The sequence below is a fragment of the Pteropus medius genome, unplaced genomic scaffold (genome assembly GCF_902729225.1).
Source record: "Pteropus medius unplaced genomic scaffold, Ma_sr-lr_union100, whole genome shotgun sequence".
NCBI lineage: Eukaryota > Metazoa > Chordata > Mammalia > Chiroptera > Pteropodidae > Pteropus > Pteropus medius.
The window spans coordinates 11,124,699-11,149,885 of NW_024349804.1; the positions used below are offsets into that span (position 1 = coordinate 11,124,699).

Genomic DNA, 25,187 nt, shown 5'->3' on the forward strand with positions numbered 1-25,187 from the left:
ACCAGATGCTCTATCGAAGATAAGGTTTCCTGTAGAAGTGTAGCATTTTAAGGGGCAATCAAAAATCTGTATTAGATTTTCTGCAGAAAAAAAAAACAGGAACCTCCAGGACACTACTGAGCATTAAGAACCTGCACATTAACAGAAGGGTAAAGCGGCTGACGTGCTTCACATTTGGTAACAGCGACGTAACACAGTTATCTGATGCGTGCACACAGACCTCCGTTATCCTTACGCAGACCTCCATTACCCTTTAGGGGTGATGTGCCCGCAGTGTCTGCCAGACTCCCCAAAACCACCGCAGGCAAACAAATAAAACACAAATGACAACGCTACTTCCCTCATCTTTGAAAATTGCATTAGTAGAAAAAGTACAAAAAATATTCTAAACATTTTAGCAGAGAATCAAAGCAGAATTTTGTTATTTGAAAAACATAAAACCTACCTAAAACAATGTAATTGGGAAAACAGAGAAAAAGAATTTAGGGAGAGCAGCATTATTATTAAGTTAGCAAGACAGCTACTGAGTCAAAAACTTTACTTAGATCAATAAAAAAAGACCATTTTCATTCTTGAAAATCAAAAATTAACTTCATAGCGTACAATGTTACTCAGGAATTTTTAAATTGTCCTTTTATATCTCTTCAAAGGGGACTGAAAAGGTTAATCGATTTGAGGTCAAATTTTACATTAAAAAGTTTTTCCCCGGATTCGATATCGCTTAAAAAATATTTATTGAATCTTACTGGATGCCTTGAGTGGAGGAAATTGTGGTTGGGGAAAAAAAACACACAGCTCTCTGCTCTCATTGGGGTTCGCACAGTAGTCTGTCTACACCACGGAGGGATGGGTAGAAATCGATTTCTAGATCAACTTCCACATACACTCTTTGCTGAAGCAGAGCCGCCTGAGAATCTGCTGTGGCCCCACCCGCTGGTTGGACTTTTCGAACTCTACCCTTCGCGATCACCCTGCCCCTCACACGACAGACACAGCTCTCATCGAACCTGAACTTCACCATGGGGCGCTGTCCTGGACGCGCAGACGTCAACGAAGCGGCACTTAGAACTCCTGGGTGAGCGAGAATGTGGCTGGCTCGTGAAGGGACAGCGCATCCTCTCACAGGACCAGGGGTTCCCGATGTTTCCACTCAACAGAATTGAGAAGGTTGGGGAGACTCTGAGTTGTCGTCCGACAGATCATTAAAAAAAAAGTTCTGATGACAGTTGTGGCATGTAACTCGGAGGAAACTCTAAGAGCTGGGCGGAGGGGCTGTGGTATCACAAACTCCTTCCATTCTTGTCCATTTGTTTATATAAACAAGGTTTCTTAGTTCTAACGTCAAAGAAAGGAAAACTATGAACATTCTAGAAAGAAAGTAACAGTCATCCACTGGCACATGATCTAGTTAGAAAAACAAAACCCGTCCGTCACTTTATAAGGCTTCTCAGATAAGTTTTTAGTTTTTATCCAGGTACACTAATTGCAAAGGTAACAGAACAACTCAACACAATAACTCAAAAGACAGTAACAACAGCCTTTTGGTCAGCACTTGACAACTTTTAAAAATTAAATTTCAACTCGCATACCTATTTTTGTCGCACCGGAGTACGACAGAACGATCGATGAGGGACTTCCAAGCACAGACAGGACGCTGTCGTGTGGGGAAGCGAAATGGAAACGTGAGTTCAGGAGAAAAACGGGCTGCAAAATTTATGGCCATAAAAAAGGGTTTTCAGGGATTTTTTTAACAATGGGATCGAACATAGTATTTAGATTCCGTGGGATACGTTTTAAAAAGTGATAAAAAGTTTCGCCTTAAAATGTCAAGTTTTATAGTATACTGGAAATTATATCCTTTGCAACTATTTAAATTTATGATGAAAAATTATAGCTGTCAGCTTGAAATATATATACAAGTGATTACCTACTTTTTTCAAAATTCTCTTAGACGGTAAATGAAAATAAAATGCTCTAAGGGCACTGGCTTAGGTCTGGTAGGGTGAAAAACGCTGACCATACACAGTTACAAATAATGAAACGAAGTTCTGTGACGCAGAAACACAGGGATCCTGTGAGAGCATAAACGAGGGGTGCCCAACCCAGCCTGGGCGGTGGGACAGACGGTTTCTGCCGTAACAGTCACCGTTGCGGGGCTACGGGCTGCATTTAGCCTTGTTCATTCATATTCCCCGGGTCTAGAATGAATGAATAAAAGTGATGTTTGAGCTAGAAAATAAATAAAAATGAGAAGCTGGCCAGGAAAAAGGAGTGAAGGCGAAGGGTTTCAGACAGAGAGAACAGCATATGCAAAGGCCACGAGGCAGAGAAGAACATGAAATATTCAAGGAACCACGCCGGACTGTGACATGCTTGACAATCTATAGTAGAGATTCCTCTTTCTAAAGAGGTAACTGGAAATATTTTAAGCATGGAAGTGACCTAGTCAGGTTTCTTCTTATATATTTATTATCTCTCAGAAAAAAGAAATCTGTTGCTTATCAATAAGCAGCAGGAACTCATGCATTCATCCATCGAACGTTAACTGAATATCTGTTCTGTGTCAGACACTGTATTGGGCACGGAGGGTACAGGAGTACGGACAATGGAGCCCTGACAGAATGTGCAGCCCATCAGGAGCTACTTATTTTAAGACAGTAAAAATTACAATTTTGTAAAAAAATTATTATTTATGCCTACAGCACCTGGTCTTCCTAGGTGGTCTCTCATCCAAGTACTAACCAGGCCTGACCCTGCTTAGCTTCGGAGATCAGACATGGGGCTTGTTCAGGGTGGCATGGCCGTAGACCATGGACCATGGCTCCACTGGGGTGCGAACCCAGGACCTTCTGCATGTAAAGCACACGCGCTAACCACCACACTATGGAACCACATCCGAAAATACAATAATTTTAAGACTAAGAGACAATGCTCGCAAGTCACATATCTGACAAAGGACTTGTATCCTGACTAAAGAACTCTCTAGCTTAACACTAAGAAAACAACTCAATTTTAAACTGGGCAAAAGACTTAAGTGTACAGATACCTCATTAAGAAAAGCAAACAGGCGTATGAAAAATATTACATCATTAGTCAACGGGGAAAGGTAAATTAACTATGAAGTAGCACTACACACCTGTTAAAATAACTAAAACATACTGACAATACCAAGTGCTGGTGAGGACATGGAGACCCTGGAACTCTCACCCATTGCTGGCGAGACTGAAGATGGGAAGCTGCTCTGGAAAGCAGGTTAGTAGTTTATACTTTTTAATAACAGCTTTGATGAGATTTAATTCAGATAGCATATAATCTGCCCCTTCAGTGTGCTTTTCAGTGGTTTCTAGTACATTCCAAGTTGTCCGACCATCTCTCAAACCCCATAAGCATTAGCAGTCACTCCCCATTCCCCCTCCCAGCCCTAGAAAAACAACTTACTCTCCTTCTCTATGAATCTGCCTATTCCGGACATTTCATATCAATGGAATCATACAATACACGGCCCTTGGCGACTGGCTTTTTCACTCAGCATTGCGCTCTCACAGTCCATCTATGCTGTAGTGCCTGTCGGTACTTCATTCCTCTTTGTGGCTGAATAATATTCCACTGTGTGGGCAGACCACATTTTATTTATCGTTCATCAATTGATGGACATTTGGATTGTTTTCCGGTTTTGGTCATTACGAATAATGCTGCCATGAACATTTCTAAACAGGCAGGTTTTTTTTTCTATAACATTAAACACGCACTTATCATATGCCCTAGCAATCTCAGTCCTGGGTATCTGCCCTAGAGAAATGAAAGTTTAAGCTCACACAAAAACCTGTGCACGAATATTTACAGCAGCTCTATTCATAACTGCCCCAAACGAGACAACCCAAATGCCCTCAGTGGGTGATGATGATTGTAGCACACACACGACAGAATACCGCCCAGTGATGCAGGAAGGAGCTGCTGATCCACACGTGTCTTGAATGAATCTCAAAGGCGTTATGCTGACTAAAAGAGGGTTATATATTATATGATTCCATTTACATAACATTCTCAGAAAAAGACTACAGCAAGGAAGAACAGGTCTGGGAGGTGGGGAGTCCTGTGGTGACTCGGGGACAACGTGAGGGAGGCTGGGCGTGACGCACCTGTCTGCATCCTGACCATGGAATGGCTACACCAACATACAGCAGACAGGTCGATTTCACTGTATGTTAATTTTAAAATAAAATTAAGAAACAAAGATGCTAACCAGAAAGGTACACACTGACCCTCCCAGCACCCTGTGCTCCAGGCTGGAAAGTCAGGTTCCATAATGACCGCACGCTTATCGTCCAGCTACCCCAGTGCTGCAGAGTGAGTGACTCTGGCCACCCTAACACGACGTACACAGTATTCTGAGTCCGAATAACGGGTGTTCTTAAATTTAAATACTAGCTGGCCTCCTACGGCTGCTTAGGAGAACTGTGAATCATCATTAAATAAATGGATGACAACCGACACTCCCCCTGGAGCAACAGGACAGAAATGCCCTGCGAGATGCACCTGCTTTTCGGATGTTCAATTTGGGGCTTCTATTCCAAACCAGTGTTGTCAGGGTCAGAAAAACAAGGTTTTTCTGTTCTGTTTTGCCTGTTCATGGTGTCTAAGTCTGTCCTGTGGGCCTCTCCATATTGCTCCGGAAAGCAGCCTGTCTTTTTGGCCTGGCTCTCTCTCACTTCTCACACATGGTATGTAACTGATATTTTACCTGAGATCATCCCAAACATAATTTCCAAATTTTGTGAAAATCCAGGGTTTTCTTGTGTTGTAGTCAGAAAAACGAAGCAACATCACTTTAAATACATAGATTATATACACGAAGTTTATTGCTTTGAAGCAAAGACTGAACCCAGAACTCGAGGAGACCAGGGATAGTGAATTCCAAGAAGTCAGGATCACTCTGTCCAAAAAAATAGCTGGTTTCTAACAAAAACTGAACTGAACTCGGAATCAAAAGACCCCAATTTGAATGATCATGGCTTTCTTTACTATCTAGCCAGACTCTATACAGGTGAGAAATAAATGTTTAAAAGTATATAATGCAACAATAAACAGTCGTAAGTCTGTTAATAAGGGAGGCAGTGATGAGTGTTACAGGAGAGCGAGGGAAGGGAGATCCAGGCAGAGTGTGGGGGAGGGGGTGGACTACCATTTTAAACAGTGTGGTCAGGATGGCCTCGCTGAGAAGATGACGTAGGGGGACATGTCTGAAGGAGAGGAGGTGAGAGCCAGCTAGAGGTACCTGGGGGAGAGCATTCCAAGTCGAGGGAACAAGTTCAAGGGCCATCAGACGGGAGTATACTCAGCATGTGTGATGAAAGGCAAGGAGACCAAGTGTCTGCTACACCTCCAAACAGAGAGGCCAGGTAGGTAGTCAAATCAGAGTTGAAAGAGAAGCCTGAGCTGAAAATAAAAATTGGGGAGTTACTGGAAAGTTTGAGCTGTGGGGCTGAGTGAGGTGACTATTTATCATTCTTTGAACAAATATTTAATTAGCATCAGTGTGTTAAATGTGTGCCAGGGAGAGAGGAAATGAGGGAGAGGGAGAGGGAGAGAGATAAAGAGGGAGGGAGACAGACACAGATAGACAGACACAGACAGAGAATGACAGAGAGACAGAGACAGAGAGAAGCAGAGACTGACTGATTGACTGACTCATCCTCCAAGGCCAGGTAGAAACTAAGATGATCCCTAATCAGGGAATAAAAAAAAAAAAAAAAAAAGCCAAAGAAAGTTTTTAAAAAAGATTCAGTATAAAATGTCAGTAATTCTAAACCTAACCCCCAGTCTAGGTGATTAGCTGCAGGACTGCTCAGTGTCTCAGGTTTTCATTGTCGCATCATCACTAACATTCTCTTCATCAGTCTGTTCACTGAGAAATCCGTGAACGTGAGGCAGGGGACTCGGGGGTACCTGGCTTTCTGACGGTTTCAAAGGAGAAGGCTGCTTGCCACGCCCGTTAATGCCGAGGCCGGCAGTCCCCTGGGCCAGCACTGCTGCCCGAGGCTGCTGGTTAGAATACAGTACTATGTTTTTTGTTCCACATAGTTGAACATTTGATTTTTACCATAGTTATTCCTAAAAAAAAAATGGATAGTCCATCCTTGATACATGAGTTGAACATAGATCTCAAAAGAAATCTTGAGGACGGCTTAATTTTGATGCAATCCTAGTAGCAATTTATGAATAGGCTTTGCTTCAAAAGCTTTAAAGTTTGGAATAGATGTTGTTTAGATACCCAACAGAGCCTACACGCGTCCAACTTGAGCCTGTGTGGTAGGTGAAGCAACAGTCTGTCCCTCTCAACCTGGCTGATGGGATATCTGTGTATTAGATCAGCTACGTACTGAAAAATCTTTTAAATTTGGGACTGAAATGTGTACCAGTAACCAAACAACACTCAGTTCGTTTATTCCTACCCCTAGGTTAGTAGTTAGGGTTCTCCTGAACAGAAACTAATCCTAGCTAGCTTTCAAATGCGTGGGGAGGGGGAAGTATTGAGTGGATACTAAGGTTTATCCAACGTATCTGAAAGACAGGTTAAAATTCAGGGTTTATCAGCCGAAGCCCTGTCAACATTTTGAGCCAGATAATTCTCTGTTATAGGGCATTATGCGGCGGGGGGGTGGGGGGGGTGGGATTGTCCCCTACACCTTAGGATGTTTAGCAGCACCTCTGGCCTCTACTCTCTGGATGCCAGTAGCAGTCCCTTAGTTAGCTATGACAACCAAAAATGTCTCCAGACATTGCCAAATATCCCCTGGAGGCAAAACTGCCCCCAGTTGAGAAGCACTGGTTTAATGATTAAAACATGGGAAGGGCATGGATACATCTGGGCCTCTGAAACCACTGCAAGCAGATACTTAAAACTTCTCTGGGGCTCCCTTGATTTCTAATCCCTTTCTTCTCTGCATTTGAGCTTTAATTCTCTAATTGCAGCTCAGCAATGGAAGCACGACCACCAACAGCTCCTGAGTTTTGTTAAAATCCGGTCCTCTGGACAAAAAGTGACTCTTTTTCCTAATTCTGATTTGTAAAAACTCCTAGGGAAGGCCTCTGATTGGCCTGATTGGAGTCTGGTACCTGGCGCTGCTCTGTGACCTGGAGGGTGGGGGGTGTCTTACACATTCCCCAGGGAGCAACACACACAGCAGTTTCTGCGCAAATTACCAGTTTGCAGTCAGGGGCAGGATACGCTCCCAAGAGGAGGGAGGCGCTGCTCTCGAGAGGAGGCTGGTCTGGGGACAAGAAGAAGAAGGGACCCACCACCACCATCTAATCCCGACGATAAGCACAACGCAGTAACATCCAGCCAAAGGCAGCACAGAAAGAGCTCTTCACACAGCAAACTGGATCTGCTTTTCTCCATCTGAGTCAGATACTGGGGAGCACTGGACTCCACTGCAGACCACTGTTAATTGATGGATAAGTGGGCAGAGTATGTCATATCTACGCTTAGCTGTTTTGTCACTGTACAATAAAGTGAATTTCTGGGTGACACAGTTAAGCAATGCACAAATGACATTTCAGAATATCACTATCACTGTGCTATTATGGCCCACAGTCAGACATGACAAAGGCTGGTATGCTTTGTGGGCCACTAACAAAACATACTTTTAACGTGTGACCCTGCCTAAGTCAACGGAAGACCGTAACTGAACAGCCATTGCCCAATTTGTGGGCTAACAGAAAACCAAATGTTTGCCTTGAAACTTTCCAAGTGAGTTCAAAAATAAAATCCAGGAATATGATAATATATATCAAATGGAAATGGATGCATTCAATTCAGAATATAAAGAAGGAGGCAGTCTAAGTTAAAAAATGTTAAGACTTTCCCAAAGACTAAGAGATCGCTGACCAGAAAGCCTCTCCTGGTGCTCTCATCAGCAAATCGCAGAAATTAGGATCCATGTTAATTGAAGAAGCACCTGTACTTTGAGAGCAGCTATCAGAAAGAGGGCAGGCCTGGCCTGGATGCAGATCTCAGCTTCGCCTCAGGCAACCCGTGCTCAGGAGGGGGTTCCCATTCATCATTGGTGACCCCTATAGAGTAGGCTCGAACATCTGATTAGAACCTTATCCCAGAGCAGCACCCCCTAATTAGGCCAAGAGCAAGTCATAATCAAAGGAAGGACAGAGAAAAAGGTCTGAAGCAATAAAGTGCGGGGAGGGGGGATTTCAACCTCTGTGGTCATCTCAGTCTACTTTCTGGAAGTCATGTCTAATGGTCAGAGCCCTCTGTTCTGTTCTTGGATCTCACTGTGATATACTGGTTTTAGGGCAGCGGTCCCAAGCTCTTTGGCACCAGAGACCGGTGCTCCTATGAGAATCTAACGCCTGACGGTCTGAGGTGGAGCTGAGGCGGTGATGCTGGCGCTGGGGAGCGGCTGCAAACACAGATGAAGCTTCGCTCGCCCACCCGCCGCAGCCCTCCTGCTGTGCGGCCCTGCGGTGGATCTGCTCCGAGGCCTGAGGACTGGGGACCGCTGTTTTAGGGGCTACATTCCCCAGTGAGCGACACACAGGAATAGCAATATTTTCAAAGTCCATCAGTGGTTTACTTAAATGTGGCACCTTCAAAAATCTCTAAAATCCCAATTTTAGGGAAAATCGCAGTCCTACGTTTTAAATAGACACCTGACAAAAAGGAATAATCAGTGCGATTCTTAATCCTCAGAGGGGTAAGGAGCACCCAGCACGCACTTCTTCCCTGCAGAGCCGCAGGTCCGCCAGGGCTCCTGGCTAACACAGCGCTGCTTGGCTGCAATTAGATAACCGTGAACGTCTGTCTTTTCTTATAAAAGACTGATGTTCACTAATTGCTTTTATAAGCGACATGATTTCTTTTCATTTCGACCTGAGGGGAGGGGTGTGGTAAAGACCCTGAGGGCCTGGGGGAGACCCACGCACATCTGTAAGTCAGTCGGTCCTGCAGGGAGAGCTGGACACCCGGCCTTCCACGGAGGGAGAGAATCTGCCCCAAAGAAGACACGGCCATCCAAGGCCATCTGCCACCAGACTTCGAGTTCCAGGAGGCGACGGCCTGTATGCGATGACTTCACTGCGTCGGGCAGCACTGAAGGCTCAGTAACTGCTTACTGAGCGATGATTTCTGCAAGGATTCTCTACGAATCAGGAAGACTTGTAAATATACAAATCAGAGAAACGTTCATCTTCTCACTGCAGATGGGGAAAGCCGTTCCATAAATATTGTCACATGTTAAGCAGTCCATTTGTGAAGCACAGCAGCAGACAGCACGGCTTCGATGAAAAACAGACCCGTTCATCAACAAAACTCACTCTATGTTCTTATTTTTTTAAATTGAGAGTGAGAAATAAAAATAAGGTTCTTTCTTTCAGCTATTTGGATATGGCAAAGAGAGCTTAAAAGTTATGCAGATGTGATTTCTATTAACTTTTAAGGGATCCTTCTCTCCTACCTTTCAATACTCAGAACCCTAAATGGATGATCCGCTTTGTCCCCATTTTTCAACACACCCATGTATTTAACCCTAAGCTCTTATGACCTGGCTTCTCTCCTAACTCCTCCCTGAGACTATTCTGTGCACGATAACCAACCAACCTGGTCGAGCCTCCTGGCCTTTCCTCTGCCTCATGCCACTTAATGATTTAATCACAATGCGCTCTTCCTTGGGATCCATGGTGCTCTGATCTGTATTCTTTATTCTCTGAGGGCGTAGCCCAGGAACTGTCCTTAGCTCCTGGCCAAAGAGCTCCTCTTAGCCCCTTTCTCCTCTAACCTTGACCTGTGGGGCTCGCACATGTCACGGGGCGGAGTGTGCCGGAAATGGTTTTGCTGAGTGAATGCCCTCCCGAGTGAACGCACTGTTGCCAGAAATGCTCTCCCCCCACACTCAGCGGTCACTGCTCACCGCCTCCACCATGCATTCTCACACTGACCTCACCTCGGCTTCAGCCATGCAGAGCAGACAATGCCAGCAACTCCTGCGTGTTTTCTGCTACTTTTACTGTTATGCACAATCACAGGCATATTTATATTTGTTTACTTCTGAATACCTATCTTTATGGCCGAGTGGCCTTATGCTCTGTTAATAAAAGCTGTTATTTATTGAGCATTTACTGTAAGCCAGCCACTATCCTAAGCATACATCTTAACCACCCTACGAGGCAGGTACTATTATAATCCCCATTTCACAGATCAGAAATCTGATGCACACAGAGGTAAGGAAACTTGCCTGGGCTGCACAGCTAGGACGTACCAACGCTGGGGCCTGAGATCTGGCAGACTGGATCCCAGCATCCCTGTTCTTAACCACCACATGGTGCTTGCTGACTTTCCATCGGCCCAGTTTTCTTTTAGATTACACACTCATAAAGGCCAGCATTATTTTCCTTCCAACTATTCTTCCAGTGTCTAGAGAGTGCTCAGGAAAAAATAAGGGTATATAATCTGTACCAGAAGTTATCGACTTCTACTGCGATTACACTTCTTTTCTTTCTTTCACTTGGTTCGTTATACTCATCCCACAAATGTTTTCTGCATTTCTACTGCCGCCATGCAGCGCGGACTGGAAATCAAACAGGACATGGCCAGTGTCCCCAAGAAGCCAAAGTGGGGAAAACAGTTGACTACAGTAGAGTTCGATAGAGATCGACAGAGCGGCCATCACTGCAGGTTGCGTCGTAGCAACCAATGAACAAACCAATACGATCTTCTGTGTGTCCAGAATGTATATAAAAACAACACTCAATATAGGCACAGAGAACCTTGATGTACCAGAAAGAACATAGGGTTTAGAGTGAGTTGATGTGAATTCTTGTCCTGACGCTTTGGGATTTATGACTCAGTCAGCTCGGGTTCTTTGAAGCTCATGTCCCTTCTCTCTCACACAGGCGGCCTTCCTAAGAGGATTGTGAGAACCCAGTGAAATGGCAAACTGGAATGCTTTAAAGAAATACTGGCTACCATTCACAGACTTGGACCTCGGGTGAGCCCCACAGCAACACAGCCCACGAGGCTACTCTGGTCGATATCAACAGACCAGGAAACAGTGCCCTCAACCGTGAGCCCAACTTCTCCAAGGCTTTGTTCGATGAAGCACAAGCACCAGGCGAGGGCACGTGCGCAACAGAGAAAGCTGCGCTCGGAGCAACAAGGTTGCTGAGGACGGGCCGTCCCTCAGAAGGAAGGCTGTAACTGGCTGGCTCCAGGGAACAGGTGGAGGGTGTTCAGGGGCAGGGCGCCAGCACGGCTAGAGTCACCCGGGGAGGGACATCGGATCTATATGATGACGTGGCACCCAAGGAAAAAGAGAGGAAGCCTAGCATTGGGTTAAGAGGGTTGGATGATCTGAGAAAAGAGCACGGACACGGTGACCGAGCCCGGGAGCATGAGAAGGCCGGAAGGCAGACCGCGCACTCCTCGCTCCGTCAGCAAGGAGCGCGTGCCGGCCACGGCCAGGCATCGTGGCTGCGGCTGGAATACAACGGGAGAACCTAACACTCGACCGGCCTTTGATCTGAAGGAGCTTACAGTCCTGCAGAAGTGGCATAAACAGTTTAATAAACAAATATAAAAATCCAAACCGTGCTAAGTGCCACGAAGGAGGTAGCTTCGGTGGCCCACACGTTACGTAACAGAAGCGGACACCAGGGAGGAGTGCTGGTCTCTGAAAAGGCTGAGATGGGGGCGGGGGGTGGGGTGGACGAGAGAGGATGATCCAAAGGGTGTCTCAAGTTCATAGTGCCCTTTCACCTCCTCTGTGAAGATCCTAAGAAGCATGGGGGCAGGAAGCACGTAAAGATATCATATCATCCCAGATTTTATTCGTGGAAACAGTAAGCAGGAGGTATTCGTAATCCCCTTTACGTTTCGTTTTCCCCATATAATTCTCAGAAAGTACATTCATGCGACCAAATGAAAGTATTCTTCTCCCCATGACGTAATCCTTAAAACTTCCCTAGGATGGTGAGACCTAAACGAACACAACTTTTAAAAAATAATATAGCATACTGGGAATGGTCGTAAAGTTTCTAGAAAAATTCATGGTCTAATATGCAATGATTACATCCAATAAATACCTCAGAACAGTTGTATCCAACGCTGCCTGGAGAGCGAACGGCCTGAATGCTGGGCGGGGGTGGGGGGGAGGCTATTGCATAAGCATCTGAAACGCTGTGGTGACCTTCTGTGTTTTAAGAAAAACTTCTATTGCCAAAATTCCTAGATAAAATTTAAACATTTTGAGCTGGCCATAGCCATTCATGGTAATTCTCACAGACATCAAATTATAAAGTGACTTGAAGGGAAATTGTCTGAAGTGGATTTTGAATACTATCTACCATATCTAGTGGATACCAGCCTGATGAGTAAATGCAAAAATAAACGTATAGAGAAAAAACTGTAAGACATAGTCGAGAAAAGAAAGACTTGTTTTAGCAGTCTACCCGTATTTTAAAAGACATTAAGTGTGAAAAGCAACTGAAAATTTCTAATTTTAAAAAGAAAATTATATTTTCCTAGCACATAAAAAAGAGCGGCAACATTTTAAAGGCTACTTTAAAAATAAATACTATTCGTGGATATAACCCCTCCCCCACCCATGCAGTCTTTTTCTCCAGTGCAAATTATTGATTTGCAGACAAAAGTAGGTATTCAGGAAATGAACATGATCATAGCATGAGCACTCGCTGATGCAAAAGCCTCTGCGATGAGGAAAGGCAGGAATCAAATCTAAGAAGGTAGAACACCAAGTAGCAAAAATGAATCCTTTAAGAACTATCAAACTAAACAAAAAATAAAATTAGATATAAATTCAAGTTTTAGACTGTGGTCAATTGAGGTCTAGACAAAACCCTATGTTTGTTCACTGCCTAGTCTCCAGTCTGCTCCAAGTTTGAAAAGGTAATTGAACACAGTCTATAATTACTGGATTAGACACAGATGGGCTCTGTACATTTCAGGGGGAAAAAAGCACTGTTTTGATTCATTTTATGATTGCCTGTAAGGTCAGACTTTTCAAAATGTACTTTCATCTGTTAAATGGTTTCTCAGATTCCCTGGGGTATATCTTCAATAACTGTGATGTTTTAAGCAATTTGGGCCTATCAGATCCTGTCTTTGAATGTAACTAGCTGCCCATTTTCTAGCATTATAAATGTGCATGTAGGTTAATTGCTATATCTCTTACATATTTTCTGAAGTTGCAGTTTTGGGGGAAAAACCTGAAAAACTGTACCCCTTTTCTGACAGGAATTGGTCATACTGATGAAGATTTTCGCATAAGAAAAAAAAAACTTGGCTATTTAATAACATGATTTAATGTCATCTAAAGTCCATGAAAAATATTTTCTAACCAACTCAAGTGAAAAACAGAAACAAGAAAACATCAATCAGCATTGTGGACGAAAGTTGTAAGCAAAGTAAGTTTAGATTTCTTGCAACTGAATAATTTACAAAACATACTTGACTCAAAGCCTAGGCAATTTTATTTAATAACTGTAAATAACTAGGAAGTATGTTGTCTGTGTTAACACACAAAAATCTAAAAAAAACAAAACAAAACAAAACCCTAATCTAATCTAAAAAAAGAAAACACCTAAACATAGCATTCTGTATCACTTAGAATAATAATGATGTCATTATACAGCAATGTATTATAAATTCATAGTGGAAAATAATGTCTAACTTGGAGAATTCGGCATTTGGTCGCTTCAGTGTAAAGCCCAGCCTATTTCCAAACATCTCACATTAAAACCATTTTGTCACTAGAGCTAGACACAAAATTTTTAATTATGAGAATGTGGCATACTTAACAGCTTCGGTTAAGATGCCAGAAAAAGTCTTCTTTGCTTAACAGACTTAACCACAGAGAGTGGGTTCCTGGGCTGGAGCCCAGGTCTGAGGAGCCCCCTCCTGTCCCCCATCGCCGACAGCCCGGAGAAGAGCCCAGACGCCTGGGGCTGTGCCCGCAGGAGCTGCGGGAGGGAGGGAGCGGGAGCGGGCTCCGTCCTCTCCGCTTCTCGGTCCCACCTTTTGGGACATCGCCGCGTGACACTGACTCTCCGACTTTTTTTAAATCTCCTTTCCAATTGTAGCTTAGTTTTCTATTCCCAAAATTCACTTTGGTTAGCTACTCTGATCCTGATAGAAGAGAAACACCCTAATACCAGAAAAACACAAACAAAGAAAGACAGTGTAGAATATGGAATCATTTCGAAAAATTTTTATATGTTTTAGGAGGTTGGTAGTATGTGTTTTTAACACATGGAAAAGGGGAATTTATAGCCACATAATAAAACCTGTGTTGATATTCTTCATGAAGTTACACACGCAAGTAGGAAGCATTTATACTTAGACAAAACTCACAGCCATGTTCAAGAAAACCAATTTTACTGATGCTCTCTACACGATGCATAAATGTGATCTACTTATAACCTCTTGTCACAAAACCAAGGAGTTTCTAAACCACAAAAAATCCTGTGTTTTTAAAAGCACACTGATTTGAACAGAAGAGAAAATTTTGCGGAACAAATGTTTAGATCACTATTCGCATGAACTCAGCAATCATCATTTCATTTGTGCGCTCCTAAAAAATGTTGTTGCAAATACAATGATCTCACATGTATTAAGGAAGTGGTTTTTAACATTAACTATTATATATTTGTTCTATCTTTACATATGGTTTTTCTTTTAACAATTTGCTAAACATAAGCTATATCTGTATTAAGTGACTAGTGCTATGTAAATGCTATAGAAAATTATTAACAATTTCCGTCCTTGCTTTCCTCATACACGAAACCAAGATAACATAGAATAAGGCATTTGCACAGAAGACGAGGACAGAACTTTGGCCTCCTCACAGAGTCGTTTCACGCTTTTTCCGTTAAGGGTACTTGTAAACTGAGCACAATGAGCCAACTAAAAGGGTAAAACTGCCAGCCAGGGAAGCTCCTCTAGGTAAATCCACTTGTGAATTTAAACGCGAGTTTCTTATGGCCGGTTCCCAAAAATGTTACCTTAGTACCAATTACAGACACACACTGACTTAAAGAAAACACGCGTTTTTAAAAAACAAGTATACGCTATAAATTAATTCCGTTCTTCCTTCCTGCCTTCCTCCCTCCCTCCCTCCCTCTCTTCCTTTCTTCCTTAATTTCATTTCCAAAGTCACGGAAAACACATTTTAAAAGATTACACTATAACGCATTTGATCTACATTATTCTGCATCAACACGGATTTCAGCCTAGCTCTAGCTCACAACCATCTGTACTCACAGACACATGCACTTTATTTTTTAATATTAATGCTTTAATTAAATTGTGAGCTTAAACTCATGACGCTGACTCGAAGAAATAAAAGAAAGCCTGGAAAGATTTCTTCTTAGCCTTTCTCAAAAAAGGCCTTTCCCTTTTTAAACAATTTACATGATGTTTTATGGTCCTTTTAGAAGAGGATTATAGTAAATGGCACTCCAAGTGGGTTGTGTGAACCCACAAACCACTCCTCATAAAAACTGCTGTAATTTTCTAGGACAGGGACAATAAAATATCATACATAAGCCAAAGCTAAATCACGGTGTGACCACAGTAACAAACACATTATTTTCACGAAAATTAAGCATGATAAAGCTAACAAAGAGATGACAAAAAAAAAAGAAAAGAGAGAGAGAGAGAGAAAGAGAGAAAGAAACCAACTCACAGATTTGTCCCAAGCACTTACACAAGAATTTACAGAATTTTCCTCCGCTTCCTAAGCAGCTTGAAATACAGGTGCTAACCTCGTACCCGAGCTTCCTATGTAGTTCGTCTATTTTCAGTAAGAGATTAAGAAAATAAGTAACTTCAACTGTAGCTCAAAGAACACTTTAAATAAACCAACTGACCTACCTAAAATTGTTAACATTTTTGTTTCTAATTAAGTGTTAAGCTTTATGGGAAGTTCTAATGAAATTTTCAAGAGATGCATTTCCCATTTCAGGCCACTAGGGACCAATAAGGGTCTTCCATTCCCAAGTCAGTGGCTTGATAGTTCATAGAACTAACGTGCTGCAGGCACTAGCGATGTATTCCCCTCTCTCTAACAGAACCGAGTTTACTGTCTGGAGAACAGCTGAGAAGATCCCAGCACTGTATACAAAAAAGGGATGAGCAAATAAAATTTTTAAATGACGAAAGTAGTTCGAATGGTACAATTCTTTAATCATCATCTACTCTGAAAAGCTCCCCACTTCTCCCTTCCCCTTGTGAAAGTTACTAAACATTAAAACTGAAAATAAAATACTAAAATACTAAAACCATGCTTTCTCACTCAAGAGTGGGAGAAACTGCAATACCGCACTGAGAGAGAAAATAAAGCCTGCCTAATACAATTCACTGTAGCTGATCGCTGCGGCTTATTGCTAAGTTAGGCATAATACTGAAATTAGGATCGGTGAGCCACGCCAAAATATCTATAAGAGAATGTCATTTACAGAGAGTTATCTTACGATGCAGTAATAATGTAAAATGAAACAGTATTTTCTACTTAAATCTGCTATTATTAATTCTGGTTAGAACTATTTAAAATATTTACAACGCTCCTTTATTACAGCAACACTCTGGAAGACAACTGGAATGAAATCGGACAAAACCCAAAAACAAGCTAACTGATGGAAACCTTAACAGATATATTTTACTGCTTTTCAGATTCTTATGCTAAAATGGATGACTTTCCAGAGTAACGAATTATGCTCGACTTATACAGGATTTTTGCACGGAGTTTAAACTTCCCTACTCTTTCGCATCTTAAAGATCTGCTAAAACGGCACAGAAATCTGCTCTCGTCTTCCACGTGCACAGTATAAATACTAATTCTAAATCACTGAGCCAGAGAACGAAAGCGGACCACCTGACATGTCTACCCGCCAGAGCCTTTCCACATGAAAGTGCACGTTATAGGAAAAAACGTTTTACTTCTAAAACAACTTTACTAAGACACTTTAAAACTCTTTATACTATTAGATATAAAGAACAAACAGTCACATTTAAACAGTCTGCTGTTAAAAACTAATTCGTTATTCATGAAGTTAAAGTTTTGTATGATAAAACGTTGGATTTGTTCAGTCTAATGAGCTTTTGTTTGTGTTTACTGGAAATGCCTTCCATATACTTCGGCCTCAAATCAGAGCTTCCCAAGTGGAATCTGCAGAGAAAAAAAACACTGATTCGAAAAAGAAGACTGCACAAACAATACGTAGCTCCAAGATAAATAAATCTATCCCAGCTAACTAAGCTGCTCCTCCAGGTTGATCAGGCTCCTCCCTAGTGAAATGTATCTTTCAGAAAACTTAAGATGTCCATATGTCAAAGACTTGCAATTGAAATGATCTTCAGAATTTAGAAAATTTCTTCAGCCAGAAACAACAATGAACAATTTATCTAATCTTGCAAACAGATCTGAAGACTCTTCGAAGATGCAAAATATCTTCAGCTCATCCTACAAAATCCGACCGGACTCGTCCTCTTGATTACTAAAGTCTACCCACCACCCAGTTCACCCCACCCCACAACTTCCCTCAAGACTATTATTTGCCTAATATGGCAAAATTTTTATAAGCAAAAAGAAGAATTTACTGAAGCTCTTTTCACTTCAGGCCTGGTCTCCTCTGGTCCCCTCACTGACATTTCTTTGGCCCCACAGCATGGGAGTACAGGCCGATCTGCATGGCTGGCTACAGACGTATCATGAAGCCTTCACGACTGACCACACAAACACAATACCACAATGTAGACCGACTTGTGCATTCAAATGCCAACTCAAAACTTACATGGAAGTAAACTTAAATCTAAAAGGGTAGAATTCCACTCAATGATCCTAAAATTATTCAAGGAATCAATCTCCAAGAATGCATCATGAAATCAGGAGAACCCAGTTAAGCTTTAAGGGGGGTGGGGGGACAGAGAAGAAAGAAAGAAAATGAAAGACTTTAGAAGAGGCAGCAAAGGTTTCACCAGTCATTATACCATTGAAAGAGCTCAAACTACAGATGAAGTTAGAATACAGAAGATTGTAGAAAGGGCATTTAAAATTATTAACTGATCAAAAATTTGTAGCTGTCATTAAAAAAAATACAACTTAGCAATTCAGTTCAGAAAGAAGAATATCCCCAGGAACATACACATCTGTTTAATATTACAAGCCAACTGTCAACATCCTAAGTGAAGTTTTAATTTAATATTTTTTCTTTCTTGATGTTTTACCTTTAATCAATGCCTCATGAGAGTATCAGCTTTCTATAAGAAACTGTTAAATATAAAGAAATGTTATTGTAGCATGTTTATAAAATCATAGTTCGAGAACTTTTTATTTTTCCAAAGCCTGACCACAACTTAATTATCTGCAGGACATTCCAGGCTCACAATTGCAAGCTCCAGTTCCCAAGCAATTTTAAACAATATCTACTGTACAGGACTGAGGGTGCACAACAGACCGCAACATGGTTATATTTCTAAAAGTCAGCATTAGGCCCTTTAGACATGGTTTTTATTTTCATTAAACAATATTTGTTTCCTCACTAATCATTAAATGGTTTTCATCACTATTGCCTGTTTTCCTTTCGCATGTCAGTTGTTAGCATCAGTGTTTGCGTTGGTAATAAATGAAAAAGTGACCCACTCAGTTATTTAAAGATGAACACACACAATGTCTGGCTCAACATGTGTTAGAGACTCAGCAACATATTCACACCTTCAATACTGTTATGTTTTAATCTAGACTCGAAGACGCTTTAATGAAGTAAAAGACTCTGTATAATACTCCTTTAAATCAGATTTAAGCTTCGAGCCTGCTTATGTTATTGTGGGCAAATAGATCTAATCAGTGGTTCAAGACATTTATTTGGGAAAATAGAAGAGGAAGAAGAAAAGACAGCAAGTTCATGTTCCTAACCATAATGGGAGGAGTTGAAGATACTGCCAATTCCTACAGATGGATGGGAAAAGGGGCCTGATTAAAAGCAACATGCCAGAAACTGACCAAAATGCGGGGGAGCAAGTAACACAGCATTCCAGAACTTCAGGAATGATTCTGTGGAAGAAAACTTATGGGAAAAATAGAAAGGAAGAAGAGAAAGAAGAAGAAGGGAAAGCTGTATGCTGTAAGATATTAAGAACAGTGTAAAAAGATGGTAAGTGTGGAAGAAACAGAAAAGTACATCAAAGTCAGAGGTAAAATTAACAGCCATTAGAAAAAAACACTCCCATAATCTGCAAAACATTCAGGAAGCCGGATGCCCGCACTGATGCACTGGAACCACCGGAGTTTGCAGAAGAGTCAATTACTGAAGTCCAAATAAACTAATTTCGGATTTCAGATTAACTGGCCAGCAGTCTGTGAGCTCAGAGGCACAGATAGATGCACACATGCAGGGCACACAGATGTGTTTATTGGTTCCTGTGTTTATTTATCAAATGCTTTATATTTTATAGCACTTCCTATGTGCCAAGCACTTTCAAAGTGCTTTACTCAATTAATCTTCCAAAAGCAGGTACTACTTTATTCCCATTACAGGTCAGGAAGTGAGGTTAAGTAATTTACCCACAAGTCACACACTAGTAGTAGCAGAGCCCAGAGTCCACGCCACAAACCATCCCAGGTGACATCACCTTTATCAAGGTAAGAGATCAATTATTCGGAAGGACTCCTACGCCTAACTTCTCCACGGCCCCTTTCTCTGACTCCTTATCCTCTGTCTCTCGAACGTGGCTACCCAGGCACGACTCTGAGGCGTCTTCTCACTTGAAATTTCCCTTGGCAAACCTCGCTCCTTCCTACACGCTGACGTCTCCCCCACCTACATCTCTAGCTTAGAAACCTTTCCTGAGATCTATTTCCGTATTTACAACTGCCTGATAAACACATGTCCCTTGGGTGTTCAGCAAGCACCTCAACACAAAACCAAACTGACCCTGACCGCCCACCTGGTCCCCCACAACTGAAACCTTGACGTCATCTAGAATCACTGATGTTCATCTCCTACACTCAAAAAGTTTCAAATCCTATCAAATATGTCACGAATCTGCCCTCTGTCCCGATAGTCACAGGCTGAGCTCAGGCCTTGACTGCCTCTCGATTAGACCTGATGACTGCAACAGCCCCTCCTCGCTGCCAGTCCTTCCCCATCTGCTGACTCCGCCGATGGCCAGCAGGACGATCTTGATCCTGACAGTCCCCTGCTGAAATCTCTGTATGGGCCACCCGGACTTCAGGAGAAGGCCTTCCTGCCCCACCCAAGGAAGTCCCCTTTACCCCTTTTACCCTTCAAGGCTCAGCTCAAACCCCTCTCCCGAGAAGCCCTTCCTCGAGGTCCCTCCCACTGAGCTCCTCCCTCTGCCTGTGACCACATACGCTTTGACAACAGCACCATCACAGCATGCTCTGTATTTGCCTGTTAGTCTGTCTTTCCACCAGACTACGGGTTTCTCCCGGTCAGGGGCTGTTTCACTCATATTCGTCCACCCAGACCTGCTACATGCTTGCCCCACACCGGGTGCTCGATAAACAGTGATCAGGTGAGTGAAGACTCCGTCCTCAGAGACACACGCAGTGCAAAGCGACATCGACAACCTGCCTCCGGCAGAGGGCAGCTTTGAGGGCAGCTTTGAGAGCGATATTCATCTGTTGCTGGCCACCACATCCACGGCTCCGCCCCCTGGGAACAGCGTCCCGAATTTCCTTCGGAAGCCACTTTCCCTGTTCTCGTCCACGCGTACTGCACGGGAGTGACTGTGCACGGGAGCCAGCCACAGAGCTGGGTCCTACGAAGGCCAGGCTGAGCCATGCATCCTTTCCCTCTGGAGACAGGGGCGAGCTTAGGGATAGGCCTGGGACTCGATCTGAGCCAGTGATTCTGGCGGGGGCCACAGAGAGGAGCCTGTCTCTTGCTCTGGCTGTGTCGGTCGGGGAGGTAAGGTGTGCGCATGCGGCGTGGCTACCACGAAGTAAGAGCCTGCAGGCGCCTAAAGGGGACGCTAACTCCGCGAAGGCGCGACGGAGGGAGCAAGAAAACCTGGCCTCTGGTGACACCGTTTTGTCCACCGGCTCCAGCCATGCCGGAGGTTGTCATACCACTAGACTTCTCAGTGATATAAATCAATAAATTCCCTATTCAAGCTAATCTGCATCGGGTTCCCTGTAACCTGTAATCATAAGACTCCTGATGCAGCAAGTCAGTGTTTGTGGGAAGAAAACCACGCTGCACATTTAAAGGGATGCACACAAAAGAAGAAACCGAACAAGGAGAGGTGAGAGTGGACCTCAAGTTAAATCTGAGAGGCGGTGGGAAAAGTCACGGGCACTCCGACACCAAGTGAGAGAGACCCACGACGCGGTCCATCCCAGACGGCACGAGCGGGCCCCCACAGGGGAGCCCTGCGGTACGTGTATGAAGAATAAAGCTTTACAAAGAGCTAGGAAAAGAAGTAAAAAATAACGAATGCTGATTTTTGAAAAGGCTTTTATGCAGAAAAATAAGGGCTTTGGGATAATTTAATCTGGAAAAAGCAAGTCCTAGAGGCAATTTAACTTGAAGAGTTATTTAGAAGGAGGTGACTAAACAGCCCTTCTCCGATTTCACAGGGCAAAGAATCAGAGGAACTGGGTTTCCATTTTGGTATGAAGCCGAGAGCAGGCAGAAGGGAGCAGCGCTCGAGGGAGAGCTGCTAACGATGAAGACGAGCAAAGAAAACCTGGATCCGTCTGGCTTCTAGAAGATGGAAAATCACCCACACTGATGCTTAGCTTCGGGTCGAACTAGGAAACGAACGTTTGAGAATGCCTTCCATTCATGTGTTCACATACCGTGCACTCGGTCCCTGCTACGCAGTGGGAATACAGACGTGATTAACGCGTGGTGACAGTCCTGTCTAAAGGCTGCCGCGCTAGCCACAAGAGCCACTGAGGGGAACACAAAGTAGCGTCAAATCGGAGGCCTGCCTCTCCCTTTCCAGCCCCACGCTCAAAAGTAAACGCAGTTTGGCAGACTATACAACAGCACGTTTAACGCTGAGCGACAATGCAGTCATTAAATAACAAGAGAACACCATAATGCAGACCGTCACAGCCACACAGAATTCCCCGCTCAATGAGCAGTGAAGGCAGCAATGATTTGGAATCGGGAGACGGGTATAAGACAGGCTGTGCCTGGAAAGGACGGTAGCATCTGAGTAAGTAAAGGACAGCGACATCCAGACGAGAGAGACAGCAGGAGACAGGCAAGGAGGCTCTGAATGGAGCAGCTCGTTCGAGCCGGGGGGGTGACCCAAGAAGTGTGGCATGTAAAACCGGGAGAGTGAGGAGGGCTCACTTTATGACGACCTTCGGACACCAGCTAAAGAGCTGAGCGTTCGTGGTGCAGGGAACGAGCAGCGCTGAACACATTCGCTTTTGAGCAAAGTAACGTGACGAAAGCAGCGTCTTCTGCACAGTGGCCTGGCTTGGGGGTGGGGCGGGCTCGGTGTCGCCGAGCCCAGACTCAAGATGATGAGGGTCTGAACCCACACGGCCACAGTGGGACGGATGAGAGAGGAAGCACGAGGCACTGGTTCGCTTCATTCATTCGCCTTAGCTGGACAGGGAGGTCAGGAGGAGGGAGACAGGACAGCAAAAACGGCGGTTGGTGTGGGTGAGTGGCCGGTAGGCTCTGATTCCTAGAATTTTATTTACATAAGCTGGAACAACAACAGAATGTCAAAATATAAACAGAAACACCTATCATCCCAAAATATCACTTCACACTGATTTTTACGGAAGGATGGGTCATGAAAAAGTAGAGAAGCAAATATGCCTATACTGACTGAACTGTACCAGTAATGAGTATAAATAAAAAAGACTGAAAAAAAAGAGGTGGTCTTTTTTAGGACTGAAATGTTTCCAGATTTCATTCTTTGACACACAGATATATTCACAGATTTCTCACTCACCCACAGATAGGTATTTAGAAGCTTTCAGAAAATTCATCACCTCTCCTTGATATCTCTTTTTTTTATTTCCTTCCCTTAATTTAATTTTGATTTAACTTCCTCTTGTCACTGCTTGCTTACAAATCATGGCCTCTATGTCTGGAGTCAATTAGGGCTATAAAGTACCCCACCACGCCTTCATCTGGGGACCCATTTATATGTATTTTCTTATTTCAAGAGGTAGAACTAAAAGCCTGTAGCTCCGAAAGTTTCCAATCAACCATCACATTCTATTCTTTGGAAAAGTAAGCTTCTCTCCACAGCTAAGAAAAAGACATCAAACTCCATAGTTTGCAAGAATATTTCCTTTCCACCTGTATAAAGATGAACTGTGCTTTGGGAATTCATTTGCAAAAAATGGGTGAGTGTGTGTAATACATGCTTAATAGCAATAACAATCTTTCTACATTAAAATTAAATGTAATTTCCTCATTACTTTAATGGACTCCCTCGGAGCCGAAATATTTAACTAGTCTCTTCACATCAAGTATTCATTATATAATTCCCTCTTAATATTAGGTATATTAGGTATGTAAACTGTCCACTGACAGAATAAAAACACACATTTCCACTGAAACAAAAACAAGAGAGAGACAAGGCAGTTTGATTCAGAATCTGATAATGGGTTACAGATTCCACTCCAGTTCAGATTTATAATGCCACAAGAGCCATTTCCCACCCCTAACCTTTCAGGTCACATGTGGAAAAAAAGCATGAGCCGCCACATCACTAAGAGAGGAGCAGTGTGAGCCTACAATCCTTGACTCTTCCCAGGTGCGATGCTGAACGGGATCGGGAGAGAAAGAAATGTACCTCCTATGAAACCATCTTACACCAAAAGGCAGAGATGAACTGTCCAGAGTTCTGCCCAGGGGGAGGAATGCCCTGTGGCCCTGCAAAACGATCCTGTCTTACTGCTGGCTGGTACCAGCCAGTAGGCTAAACTCTTCCTAACCCACGGGACGCCTGACACACACAGGGAAAAACTGGAGGGCTGGTGGGCAGATACCTAGCCCAAGTCACGGACTGTGAATGGGAAGCGTCTACCCAGTTCCCAAACCAACATCTCTCTTCCAGCCCTTCAATCTCCTGCTTGAGCCTCCCATGGGCTGAACCCAAGCAGAAGTCAGAGGGCAAGGAAACCCAGCCACACACTCCACAAAGATCCGCCTCCTGGGGCAAGGGCAGAGAGGAAAGGGTGGAGAGGAGATCGCAAAGGCCCCACTGCCTACTTCTCACACTCCTCCCAGCTACACTGGGCTCTCAGCAGCTCTTCCCATCCTGCACTTCCCCCGCCGCGGAGGCCCCATCAGGTGTCCCTCTCCTGCTTCTCCTCCCTCCACTTCCACAAGTGGAGAACCTATGAGGCCCACCTCAGTGTCACGTCTTCCACGAAGTCTCCCTCAGCCTTACCCAGGAGTGATCTCTGAATTCTTAAGGCTCCTCTTTTGGAGATTTTTATAACTACATATGGGCCTGCCTAATACTTAGGAGTTTACTTATCACTACCCTACACGAATATTTTTATGTATGTCTACTTACTTACTGTAAGTTGCCCATTGGAATATAAGCTTCACGAAAGCAGAGTTTTTGTCTGTCTTATCTTTGCTCTATCCCCTGAGGCAAAAACAGTGCATAGTCTACAGCAGAGGCTCAATAAATATTTATTGAACAATTGAATGAAAGAATGAATGAATGCCCCCTTCTAGACTGTAAGTGCACCGATGGCCGGACGAAAGTCTCGCTCATCTTTCTACCCCAAAGAGCAATCCAAGTGCCTTCCCTACTCACTGGTGGGGCCATCTAATGAGTATCTGCAATGTACAAGATAAATGCTAGCAGCTTCACATGTGGCATCTCATTCGATCCCACAGCCACCTAAAAGGTGGAAGGCAGACTGTGCCTTCAGGAACGGGGCCCTGATGTCCCTCACCTGCCAGAACTGCCTGCGGATGGCCCACGAACTGTGCCCCAAAGAATTATACTTTTTCAAATGTCTGTAACGTATGAGTTGGGTCTCCTTCCTTCTCATAATTTTACTAACTAAAACTATAAATCTTCCTATTTTTCCCCAAAAGCGTACCTCAACATTACCTGTAAGAAATGCATTAAAATACATTAACTATTAAAATACAGAAAAATATCTGTATAAAAAGGTAACTGTTGATTAAAA

At 43.4% G+C, this 25,187-nt stretch overlaps 1 protein-coding gene across 2 annotated transcripts in view; it reads right to left on the reverse strand.

The window, feature by feature from the left end:
• Positions 1 to 25,187, reverse strand: part of STX18 (syntaxin 18) — a 103,171-nt gene that overhangs the window by 68,891 nt on the left and 9,093 nt on the right. The window contains exon 1 of one of the 2 annotated variants that reach the window (XM_039838201.1): positions 17,630 to 17,695. The exons of the other annotated variant lie outside the window; for it this stretch is intronic. Coding sequence (XP_039694135.1) covers positions 17,630 to 17,680 — 51 coding nt within the window. The 5' untranslated portion in view covers positions 17,681 to 17,695. Of the gene's footprint in view, positions 1 to 17,629; positions 17,696 to 25,187 lie in introns of those variants that run through there. 2 annotated transcript variants of the gene reach the window in all.